This window comes from Rhinopithecus roxellana, chromosome 15, assembly GCF_007565055.1.
Source record: "Rhinopithecus roxellana isolate Shanxi Qingling chromosome 15, ASM756505v1, whole genome shotgun sequence".
NCBI lineage: Eukaryota > Metazoa > Chordata > Mammalia > Primates > Cercopithecidae > Rhinopithecus > Rhinopithecus roxellana.
Genome location: NC_044563.1, coordinates 81,274,149 through 81,286,013, shown reverse-complemented (window position 1 = coordinate 81,286,013; position 11,865 = coordinate 81,274,149). Strand labels below are relative to the sequence as shown.

Sequence of the window (11,865 nt, the reverse complement as noted above, 5' to 3'; positions counted from 1 at the left end):
CATTAGCTATAAGCAAAATCTTTATGAAAGGATTCCTTCTCTGAATTTTCCAAACAGGTCTCTTTGTTATTACCCCAAGAGAGCTGACAACTAGTCAGGCACTCAAATCTCCCTTATCATTTCCAGACCGTTTTACCTTGCTGTGAACATCCCGTTGGTGGGAGGGCCACAAACGGTCTCTCAAGCTTCTCTCAAACCACCAATCTGGTGTTTCTGAAATGCCCCAGCCCTTTTCTGGCCTTGTGTACTTGACTCCTACACCACGGGGAAGTTCCCCCTTGGATTCCAAAAGAAAATGAAACTCCTTGGAATCCAAAACTAAGAAACTTTCACAGAGTGGCCCCAGGTGGATTGGTTATCATGATATTTCAGTCTCACCTAACCAATAAGAGAGCTGGCTGGCATGTTCCCAGGAAGAATATTCTCATATGAGCAGTGGATTAGAGGAAGCCAAAAGATTTTCGGCCCTCTCCATGCTCACCTTACACTCTACCTGGTTTCTGAGGTAGAGATCTTGTGACGGTTGGGGCCCTGTAAAGCAATTAAAAGAAATAAAGCCAAGTATTATATTTTAATTGATGTAATCTTCAAGCTCCCAGTGGAATCTGGGGTGATATCTGACTAGAGTTACCCTAGGTATCAATAGATGACTATTCTGTGAAAGTGCATTTAGGAAGACAAAACCTTAGGAATCCTGAACTTCATTAACATATGTATCCGTTTTTGGGGATGGGGGGGCGGATTGGCTCTGGCTCCTAGGACTAAAAATTGAAAGAAGCCACCTAGACTTTTTTGGGATCTGAACAAAGAGCCAAAGCGGGTGGGGGAGTAGAGAGGGAGGTGGAGAGTGGGAGAGAGAGAGGGCAGGTGGAGGGGAAGACACAGAGTGGGTTTATGATTTTATTTGCTTTTCAAGTCTAGTACCTGGATATTAAGACACACTAAACCATACTTTCTAAACCCAAACAGCTTTCATCCATCACTAACATTTCAGGGTTTGTTTCTGTTTTATTGTAAATATTCCAGTTGAAGAAAGACAAACAGACAAGAAAAAACTGCTTTATACAGTATACAGAGTCAGATAGAAAATACAGAATGGAAAAGAAAGCCAACAACCAACAGATAAAAAGTGGAGACAAACCAAGGAAGAGTACTAGCTGGTTGCAAATTCACCCCCCAGCTCGAGCAAGGTGCAGTCCTTGTCTCAGCAGCTAACAGAAACCATCTAGTCCTGGCAGTCTTATCTTGATTCCACACGGAGAAAGAAACAGACTATCAATGATGCATAGGGACATTTATTTCACTAATCCATTAAAAAAAGTTTGCTATTGATCAAGATAGCCTGCTCATAAAAACGAGTTTTTTTAAAAAAACCACCCTTCCCGCCCCAAATGTGATCTGACAGTAGGAACCACGTTGTCAGAAGCATGAGATGGGGCTGCAGGTTGGAGCACAGTGGCACCACTGGGGTCTGTTGTCAGCCAGCCTTCGGGTGCCCTTCCCACCAAATCCATGTTTCTCCACGAGGATCAAGGCAAGGTTTAAAAAAAGACCCAGGTGTCTTGCACAGCTTGTTGTCATTTGATGGTTAAAGAGAAAAAAGATAAAGGACTCAAATTCATGAGTGAGGTCAGGTGAGGACAAAATGAGTGTCCCTCACAGGAATAATCAGGGTACCATTTGGCCCCCAGGACGGCAGCCCTAACTAATTGTCCTGGCATAAAGAGGATGCCGACCAACCCAAATGGCAAAAACATGAATTAAGCTCGTCATCTTCCAAAGATGTCTTTATTTTAGTACATTTGCAACAGCAACAAAAGTGAGGACAATTCCATTCAAGGTGGTGGCAGCGGTGGTGGAGGTGGAGGTGGTGGTAGTGGCTGTTTGTTTCTCTCTCTCTGAATTTGCTAAGGTTACAATCAGAAATTGCATAGAATTTGTTTTTCATCAGCAAATGAGAACTCTCTGCGTGAAACTCTTAATTGGTGAAGTCAAGCAAAGGTCAAGCAGCTGCAGAAAGCCTCACCCCCTCCCATCACATGTGTGCTCTGGACCCTGCAAACTTCTCACATGGAGAGCAGTCACTAGCAGTCACCTGGTAACCTGGACAGCATCAGTAACTCCTATTTGGTGGATGGAACAGAAGTTAAATGCTTTACCTAAAGTCATACAAGGTGGGGGGCTACTGCTCAAGCTGAGGTTAGGACTCAGGAGTTCCTGGTTCCCAGGACTGTGTATTGACTAGGAGACTCCACCTCTCTCCCAGGAACCTAGCAAATTCTTGATTACTTAAGGTCTTTCTATTGAATAAATACACACACGCACACGCGCGCACACATACACACACATACACTTGCACCCAGGTCTCACATCTAAGTAGCAAGAAACTACCCAATCCATGATAGTCTTGGGGGTCTGGCTTCATAGGCAGCCACTGAGTTTGGCTGAAAAGAGATGCAGTTGACAAAGTAGGCACCATACCAACGGGGTGGCCCAGTCCTTCCTCCTCTGTGAACAGCATGTTCCACGGGAAGCCAAGGCCATGGTATGGGAAAATTCTATCTACTCTTTCCGCTCCTTAAACGAAGTCCTAGGATACTTTGTGCATTCTGTTCTCCTCCCCTGTCTGTCTTCAGAGACTACATTCACAAAAAGATCAAATCAAACACAGTAATAGTGAAAGTCAGAAAGAGAAAGGGAAAGACAAGACAGATTAACCCTTGACATCCCAGGCGTTTCAAGGTCTCTCTGAGTATACGATGAGTTAATTGCTTTTTGGCATCTAAAACTTTACTTCAATGCTTTTGAGACTCTCCATCTGACTCTTCCCGAGACCCCTTCTCTTGTGCTCCTGCAGGCCCCCAATCACCATACAGAAAGGAGAGTTAAGCACCTGAAATCGGATGCACTGGTAACGCAATATCCCAAAATTCAGGAAGAAGAAGAAATGGGGATTATTTAGGCTTCCATTCCCTAACCCAGCCTCCCCCTCCAAAAAACACAAAACAAATTAACAGAACTGAGAAGATGACAAAGAAGAAAAGGAGAGGAGGAAAGGGGAAAGAACATTAACAAAAATATACAAATCCAGAAAAGAAAAACTTCCCTGTTTAACTTTTTTTTTCTGTAAGAACTAGACCGAGGGTACATTGGCCTCTGACTAGGGGGAATTCAGCTGATGATTCCACCAATTCATTGGACTGGTCTGAGTAGGGACCCCCCCACCCTATACGCTGTTATTTTGGCGACAGGGAAAGGCCCGCTGGGAGAAGATGTGTCTGTGCCCAGGAGGGAGGGCCGTCCTTTGCCACTTGAGTGCAACGTCTCCGGGTGGACCCCGCTGCCCGACCAGGCGCGGTCTCTGGCTGGGGCGTCGGGCTCCTTGATCTTTTGGAAAAGTGACTGGCTCCGAAATTCGGAGAGGAGTCGACGCTGTACAAGTCCCGGCTCGCAGCTGACAGCAGCGCCCGCCCCGCCCCTCCTGCCCCGCCCGGCCTCCGCACGTCCTGTGGCCGCCGGGACTACTCGGGCTCGCTGCTGTTGGTGGTCTTCTCCCACTCCAGGCTCTCCTCGCTGCGGGCGGGCGACGGCCGTGCCCGCAGGCCCTGGAAGCGGCGGCACTCGGGGCAGACACGGATGTGCGTGCAACCGCGGGCCACCAGGGCGGCCTCCTGCGCCAGTCTCTGCGCCAGCTGGTCGGGCTCCCCTGCCCCGCACAGCTTCCCGTTGCTGAGCGTCGCCGTGCCCCGGGGCCGGCGCTCCTCGGGTATGGGGGGCCGGGGCGGCGGGACTCCGGCGCGCCGCCGGCGGGGGTGGATACTGTCCTGACACAGGATGATACTGCGCAGCTCGGTCACCATCTCCTGGCAGACGGACACCTGGAGGAGAGAGCGAGGTCAGGGCCCAGCCTCTCAACCAGACACCGCGGGCCCCCTGCTAGTTCGCTGGGATGGGGGATAAGGGGGACAGCGGTCACAGAATCGTGTCATCTTAGGTATGAAGATAATAAAGGCCTTTCAGTCCATCTCCTCACTCAACTCCCATTTAATGTCCAAACACCCTCCATACCATAATATTCAAGAGCCCCACCAGCTGGTCTCCAATCTTTGATGAACACCTTCAAAGCCAATGATCTCCTTTTTTTTTTTTTTTTTTTTTTTGCACATTTCCATTAAATGCTGCTTCCTTTTACCCAGCTAACAATTTCTGTCCCTGAAATTTTCATTCATTGATCTCAGCTAAATTTGGACCTTGAAGCCTACTAAATAAATAATTCCTCCACCACATGTAAGTCTCTCAAGTATCTGAAAAGGCTACCATGTCTCTATGAACATTCTGTTCCTTAGGCTGAAGATTCCTGTTTCTTTTAGCCAACCGGTTATAGCTGGAGATGGATGTATCCTCATGACAACAAAAACAAGAGGAGGGTAATACAATGCACAAACAGTATATAGTATGTATCACACCCAGTGGGTCTGGGGCAGACTTGAATGCAAACCCACTAATATTCCTGTAGCAATATGTATGTACACTCACACCGTGTGAGTGTGATAAAGGCCACAGACATCAGTCAAGCGAAGTCACCACTGAGTGCATTTGCATCAAACTTACAAGGAACTTGGAACTCTCCCAGCTTTTTAGGTTTCAGAACTGTGGATGAAGAATACAGGAGAGGGCTGGGCACAGTGGCTAACACCTGTAATCCCAGCACTTTGGAAGGCCGAGGTAGGCGGATCACTTGAGGTCAGGAGTTTGAGACCAGCCTGACCAACACGGTGAAACCCTGTCTCTACTAAAACCACAAAAATTAGCTGGGTGTGGTGGTGTGTGCCTGTAATCCCATCTACTCGGGAGGCTGAGTGGGGAAAATCACAGAAAGCCGGGAGGCGGAGGTTGCAGTGAGCTGAGATACTGCCACTGCACTCCACTCCAGCCTGGGCAACAGTGAGACTCTATCTCAAAAAAAAAAAAAAAAAAAGAGAATACAGATGGGCCTGTAATTTTTTGTTTGTTTGTTTGTTTAGACAGAGTCTTGCTCTGTCGCCTAGGCTGGAGTGCAGTGGCGCGATCTCAGCTCACTGCAACCTCCGCCTCCTGGGTTCAAGTGATTCTTCTGCCTCAGCCTCTCCAGTAGCTGGGATTACAGGCATGCGCCACCACACCCAGCTAATTTTTGTATTTCTTAGTAAAGACTGGGTTTCACTATGTTGGCCAGGCTGGTCTTGAACTGCTGACCTCATGACTCACCCGCCTCGGCCTCCCAAAGTGCTGGGATTACAGGCGTGAGCCACTGTGCCCGGCTGATGGGCCTGTATTACTACTATTACTATTATTATTATATCCATTTCACAAATGTGGAAATGGAGGCTCAGAGAAGTTTTGCATATTGCCAAAAATGGACTAATAGCTGACTCTGAATTTGGACCAATACCTATCAACTCCAAGCCCGCACATGCTCGGCTGAGTGCTCTACTCTGAGTTGAAAGGACACTTTCCTAGACCATATGGGAGCAGAAGTCCTCAGTTCTTTCATGTTCTTTCTTCCAATTCTATAAATGGGACAGTTGTTCTACCAAAACCAAATCGCTAACACAGCATTGACTCTTTATTTTAGCTATTCGGAGTGCTCTAACTACTTGTTGAGTTTGTCAATGTACTTCCAGACCATGGGTGAGCTTTGGGGAGAATAACAAAATGTGAAGCGGCTATAGAGAGGTGATGTCACTTAATGGAATATGGCCTACATGAGTTTTCCCGCCTTGGATTATAGGACCCCATCACACCCCTACAATTGTTAACCAAATAGCAGAGACTCTTGACAAGTCACTTAACCTCTCTGTGCTTCTAATAATAACTACAATAAAAATAGTACCACCTGCCTAATCTATTACATGTGACAATAATGTAATAATGTAGATTTATTGACTGTCTACTGTGTGTCAAGCACAGGGATAAAAGACACAGTGCTTACTGCAGGCAGCTCAACCTCTAGTTGGGGGCTGATACCAAAATAATTGCAACGTGGTGTGTAAGTGGTTCGTGCCTAGGTTACAGCAGTGTCAAGAAGGAGGAGGATGACCAATTGCTGAGACACAGCAGGAGAGATGAGGAAGGATTCACGAGGAAGGGAACACTTAAACTAGGTCTTAGGGAATAAGTAAGACCACCACCTTTTAAGGGGTGGGCAAAAGGAGAAAGCCAGTAAAGCTGGAGACAGCAACACGGGGGGAACCAAGAAGCTGGGTGCCATGCAAGGCAAGGGAAGAGGGATTCTGAAAAAAAGTATCCCCATCAACAAGGGACACACCGAAGTCCAGTAAGGCCCATAGATTCTCTCTGGTTTGGTCCACTGGGAGGGGTCAGACCTTTAAGCACTGGCCTTTCAGTGCAGCGGTAGGGAGAAGCCAGGCTGCCCTGGGTTTCGGACCAAATCGGGGGTGAGGAGATAGAGACTGAGAGTCTCTCAGCTGGATCCCCTTGGTTTGGAAGAGGAGAGGGATAGAGCAAGCAATAGTAATCTTCCTATTATTTTGAAATACGGCAGACGCGTTCATAATTGTGGATTGGAGAAAGAGCAGGCAGAAAAAAAATACGGGGGAGAAAGAGGATAATCTTGGAGTAGCTGAGGAAAGACAGGATCAAGGAAGAGACAGCAGAAGGACTGAGCTATCTGCTGCAGCTGCAGGGTGGCTGAGCTGTGGGGAGATGTTTAGTGGGGTTTTTAATTCAGGGCTGGCCACTCCTGATTTCTTGGGAGATGGGAAGTAAAATGAAGCTCTATGCATGCAGAAGCAGAGGAACTTGAGGAGTGGGCAACAGCATGGAAGTCCTACAAGGAGACAGCAAAGGGGCTGAGCACAGAGGACCAGGACTGGCAAGCAGTGTTGTGTTAAGGCTCCATGTGAGGCCAGACTCCATAGACTTCCAGGGGCGCTGTTTGTCCTGCTGTGAGATATTTCCCCAGTGCCAATTAGGAAAGGTTTTAGGAAGATTCAGAGTTGGGAGACAGATAGAGGCTAATGTAACTTTTAAAAAAAATCTAATAATGCAATTCACATGTAAGGATTTATATATCTTCCCTGGGGTGGGTTGGAAGAAGAGCAGGATAAAGTCTTCTTCCCTCTTCTCAAACTGTTGAAGCTGGGTAAAGTTTATATTAACCCTGTCTCTAAGCCACAGCTGGGGAATTGAACTTATTCAAAATCCCCGAGAAGGGAGATACAATTCTTGGATTCACATGAGTCGGGATATCTCTAAGGATCTTTCCCTGCAAGGCAAAAACATACTCAAAATGGAAGGACTGAGGTTGTCTTCTCCGTAGTAACCTGGTACTTTCACCTATTTTTCTCAACTACATCTTAAATGATAGTTCTAGAAGGCTTTGTTGTTCATAAAAGCTTTTTCACATGCGTATTGGCTGGGTTGTTTCAAAGAAAACTGAAGCCCGGAGATGTTAAGTGCCCCTTCTGTAGCTGCATAATTACTAAGTAATGAAGCATTGATCCAAATCCCCTCCGCTGGGCACTGGGATTCTCTTCGCTGCACTTCCTGTGGGAAGCATCAGAAATGACTTTATATGTGCATGAGTCGATGAACTTTACCCCATCTGCCAACACTATGGATCATACCCCTTTGAAAGTTTACCTCAGTTGTTTCTGAGTGTCTGAGAGTCCATAAAAACTCCAACATAGCCATGAAAATGGCCACGATTAAGCCACAAATAAGAACCACAAAGATTCCACCAATATTCTCCATTCCCAGGCCTGTAAGAAAGTGATAACAAATAAAAAATATTGTAAAAGATCAGAAAGACACAATCATTGTATCAAAAATGCTAAAATCATTTAAACAAGAACTTGAGTATTGTAGATGCTCAAGTAGACACCCATGAGTCTACTGACATGTAGACACCCAGTCCTTGAAGATATGTAATTATATATCTGGAAAAAAATGCAGCATAGTTGAAATAAAATGGAAGAGAGAGACCTTGCCATCAATCAAGGACACTGGCAAGAAGCCTACCAAAGGGTGTCTGGGGCTGGGAGGTGGGGACCTTTTAAGAAAAGGGCTCAGGCAAACTCTGACAGCTTATAGAGAGAGACATGACGCCAAAATACCTGTCAGTTCTAACAGTTTCATAAAAGTTTTACTCAATCTTCCTAATATTGTATTTCTGTGATATAAAAGCAACTGTTTTGACCAAACCATGGATAGAAAAAATTCTATTTACCTATCTTTGTCAACATGTTACTAAAATACTTATTTGGAAAGTAAAACTTTTTTTTTTTTTTTTTGGTGAGACGGAGATTTACTCTTGTTGCCCAGCCTGGAGTGCAATGGCACAATCTTGGCTCACCGCATCCTCCACCTACCAGGTTCAAGCGATTCTCCTGCCTCAGCCTCCCGAGTAGCTGGGATTACAGGCATGTGCCACCAGGACTGACTAATTTTGTATTTTTAGTAGAGACGAGGTTTCACCGTGTTGCCCAGGCTGATCTCGAACTCCTGACCTCAGGTGATCCGCCTGCCTTAGCCCCCAAAGTGCTAGGATTACAGGTGTGAGCCACTGCGCCCGGCCTGGAAAGTAAAACTTTTTATCCCACCAAACGAGTGCTTCACAAACCAGTTGCCATCAGAACAGCCTAGAAAGCTTGCTAAAAATATTGATTCCCAGTCCTTACCCCAGACCTACTCGATCAGTATCTCTGGACATGGGGCCCAAGAATCTGTATTTTCACAGGTGATTCTTTTCTAGCCATTCCTAAAAATAGTTTACAAATTGGTAATTTTAGAAGCATTGTGCAAGTTTGTAAGTTCCTGGGAGTCAGACATCGTTTCTGGTCATGTCCTCATTGCAAAGCACGATACCTGGCACACACTACATAGTCAATACATACTTATAGGATATGATGTGGCTGTTTCATTTCCACTGTGGCAAACACTGAGTTCAGCTATGTAATTAAATGGTTTTTTTGGCATTAGAGAAACCCAAACACAAAACACCCTGATTCAACTGGGGCCACAATCAGAAATCATAAGGCGTCTTTCATCCAGGAGGGTCTGTTGTGTCCCCTGTTCTTCAGGAATGCTTGCACATCTGAGTGTGCAGTCAGTAGTGTCCTCACAGAACACGGAGCCTCGTCAGTGTCAGGGGCAGTCAACTTCCCACGGCACTATGAAAGGAGTCACAGGGCCAGAGCAGAAATCAACATTACCTTTTGCACCTTGGAAAACTGGAAAAATAGCCCTATCTGGCCATTTTGGGATGCCCAGGGTTTTCTTTCACAAAGTCCTAAGTGGATGTCTGATTTTTGTTTTTAAAATAACAGTGCAGTAGCCGTCCCTGCCTACAACTGAAAATCTGCTTAGAATGACGCTGAGGACTCACATGATGAATGCACCAAATGAACTATACACTGATCTGCAGGTCCACAGTCAACTCTTGAGTACCTGTGTGAATGCGGGAATTCTCTATTTTGAATAATAAAAAATAGGGGATCATTTAAAAACTCAATTCTACCTTCCAGGAGGAAGGTGCTTAAATGGGCAAAAAGGCCTTAAAACACCTACATTTGGAGGCCCCATCTCACATAAAAGCAAGTAGAAGAAAATGCACCCACATCTTGTGTTAACACCTGTCCCCCTAACCGGGGCCATTTGGGTAGAAGGTTTTCACTCTGGGAGCATCAAGAGCCACAAGAAGGAGGGGATGAAAAAGGGACACTTAAGAGGGAATGTACCAAGGAGCTGGCTGGGGTTTGTAGGCAGATACTTCAGCCCACAGATTTAGGGGTGGTGAGAACTGGAGTATTAGGATGTGTATCTGTGCGACATGGATGAATTACCTTCTCTGGCCAGCCCCTGTGGAGGGAGGCTGGGTGGACATCCCTCGTGAATGGGGAAATGACAATGGTGACATGAAGGATGGCCATCTGCTCAGGTAACTGGAGTCCCCAAGTGACTGCGGAGATTCTAGAAGATACCCCCATCACTTGGCAATAGTTGTGCTTGAGACAGAAAACAGGACAAGGGGCTGGGTGCAGTAGCTCACGCCTGTAATCCCAGCACTTTGGGAGGCCAAGGCAGGAGGATCCCTTGAGGTCAGGAGTTCAAGACCAGCCTAGCCAACATGGTGAAACCCCGTCTCCACTAAAAATGCAAAAATTAGCCAGGCATGTAATCCCAGCTACTTGGAAGGCTGAGATAGGAGAATCACTTGAACCCAGGAGGCGGAGGCTGCCACTTGATCCAAGATCGTGCCCTGGCACTCCAGACTGGGCAACAGAGTGAGACTCCATCTCAAAAACAAAAACAAAAAACCAAAGAAAATAGGACAAGGGCCCCTTTGCAGAGGGTCTCACATTCCTCTTGTTTCTGTAGAGGTGGTTTTCTTTCCCCTGTAGGTCTTCTTCTGCTACCTGTGTTCCAGCTGTGCCCCCTGCCTCCCTATCAGTCACCTCCCTGGTCCTCCTCCGATCTTCTCTCCACTGGCTCTCTCCCTCAGTACATTCACATACTCATGTCTCTCCCTCCTTAAAGACAAAGAAATCCTCCTTACTCTCTCCAGCTCTGTCTAATCCAACACTTCTCTCTCCTTCCATGGCCAAGGATTTTGAGAGCTGTCTACATCAGAACTATTTTAAGACCTTCTAAAAGCCCTTAAAATCACTAACATTTGGAGGACCCATCTCACATAAAAGCAAGTAGAACAAAATGCACCCACATCTTATGTTAAATGCATTTAAAAATTTTTGCTTCTGATATTATTGAGTGGCAAGATACAGTTAACTTAAAATTGGCTGTGATTTCTCAGCAATCATTGCACATACATACAAAAGAATGTTGCAAAATTAAAAATATAACCAATAAATTGTTTCTACATGTAATGAAGTTTTTACGAATATTAAATTTAAAGATTAATGAAGTTGAAACAATGTTACATTTTGGAGATATTTAATTAAACATGTCTTAATTTAATTTTGCAGTTTCCTTTTTGCATTCTGAAAGCAGTAATTTTTTTCAGACCTCAAACATAATTTGGACACTCAAAAAGCTTTTAAGCTCCAAGTAACTCTGTCTATGATATCCAAAGGAGAAAATAATTCTGTTTTGAATACTCTTTTGTTCTTGCTATTCAATCTTCATCTCATGCAATTTTGTCTTGCACCACTAAAACCACCCTTGCTATGGTCACCAATGAACATTTAGTTTCTAGCCTAATGGAAATTTTCTAGTCCTAATCTTGCATGACCTTTGTTAGCATTTGACATCGTCAGTCACATCCCCATCTTGGCATTTTATAAAGCCACTGCTTATCACTCTCTTCCGATCTCCTCAATCTCCTTTGATTGGCCTGGGGCACATTTTCTTCTCATTTTCCTGCCTTTGGTCTCCTGCCCCTCCTCCATGTCTTGGCTATTACCAAATCCTGCTGATTTTGCCTCCTGAATATTTTTCGATTTCTTACCCTTCTCTCTATTCCTCCTGCCACTTCCCTAGTTCAGGCCCCCACCATCTCTTGCTTGGACTATTGCAGTAGCCTTTAAAACTATTTCCCTCCCTGTAGCCATTTCCTCCTCAACTCTGCACACTACACAGTTGCCTCACTGATCTTTCTGAAATGCAAAATCTAACTGTGACACATTCTCACGTAACACAGAATTGTTTATAGTTCCCAGCACACAGCATCGTTGCTCCTACCTTCCATACCTTTGCTCCTGTTAATTCCTCTGCCTGGAACCTACCCCTACTCCTGAGACACACACCTGGCTAAACTCAACCTTTCCTTTAAGACCTAGCTCAGAGGTCACTTCCTCCAGGCTGTCTTCTTTACTCTTACCTGACTTTTAGTGATACTACTTTTGT

At 45.5% G+C, this 11,865-nt stretch overlaps 1 protein-coding gene across 1 annotated transcript in view; it reads right to left on the bottom strand.

Annotated features, from left to right (window-relative positions):
- Nucleotides 1–988: 988 nt before the first annotated feature.
- The window catches only part of GRIK4 (glutamate ionotropic receptor kainate type subunit 4), a 436,221-nt gene continuing 425,344 nt past the window's right edge, over nt 989–11,865 (bottom strand). The window contains exons 19-20 of the mRNA XM_010357001.2: nt 7,645–7,763; nt 989–3,878 (exon numbers count right to left, since the gene is read on the bottom strand). Coding sequence (XP_010355303.1) covers nt 3,522–3,878; nt 7,645–7,763 — 476 coding nt within the window. The 3' untranslated portion in view covers nt 989–3,521. The remainder of the gene's footprint in view (nt 3,879–7,644; nt 7,764–11,865) is intronic.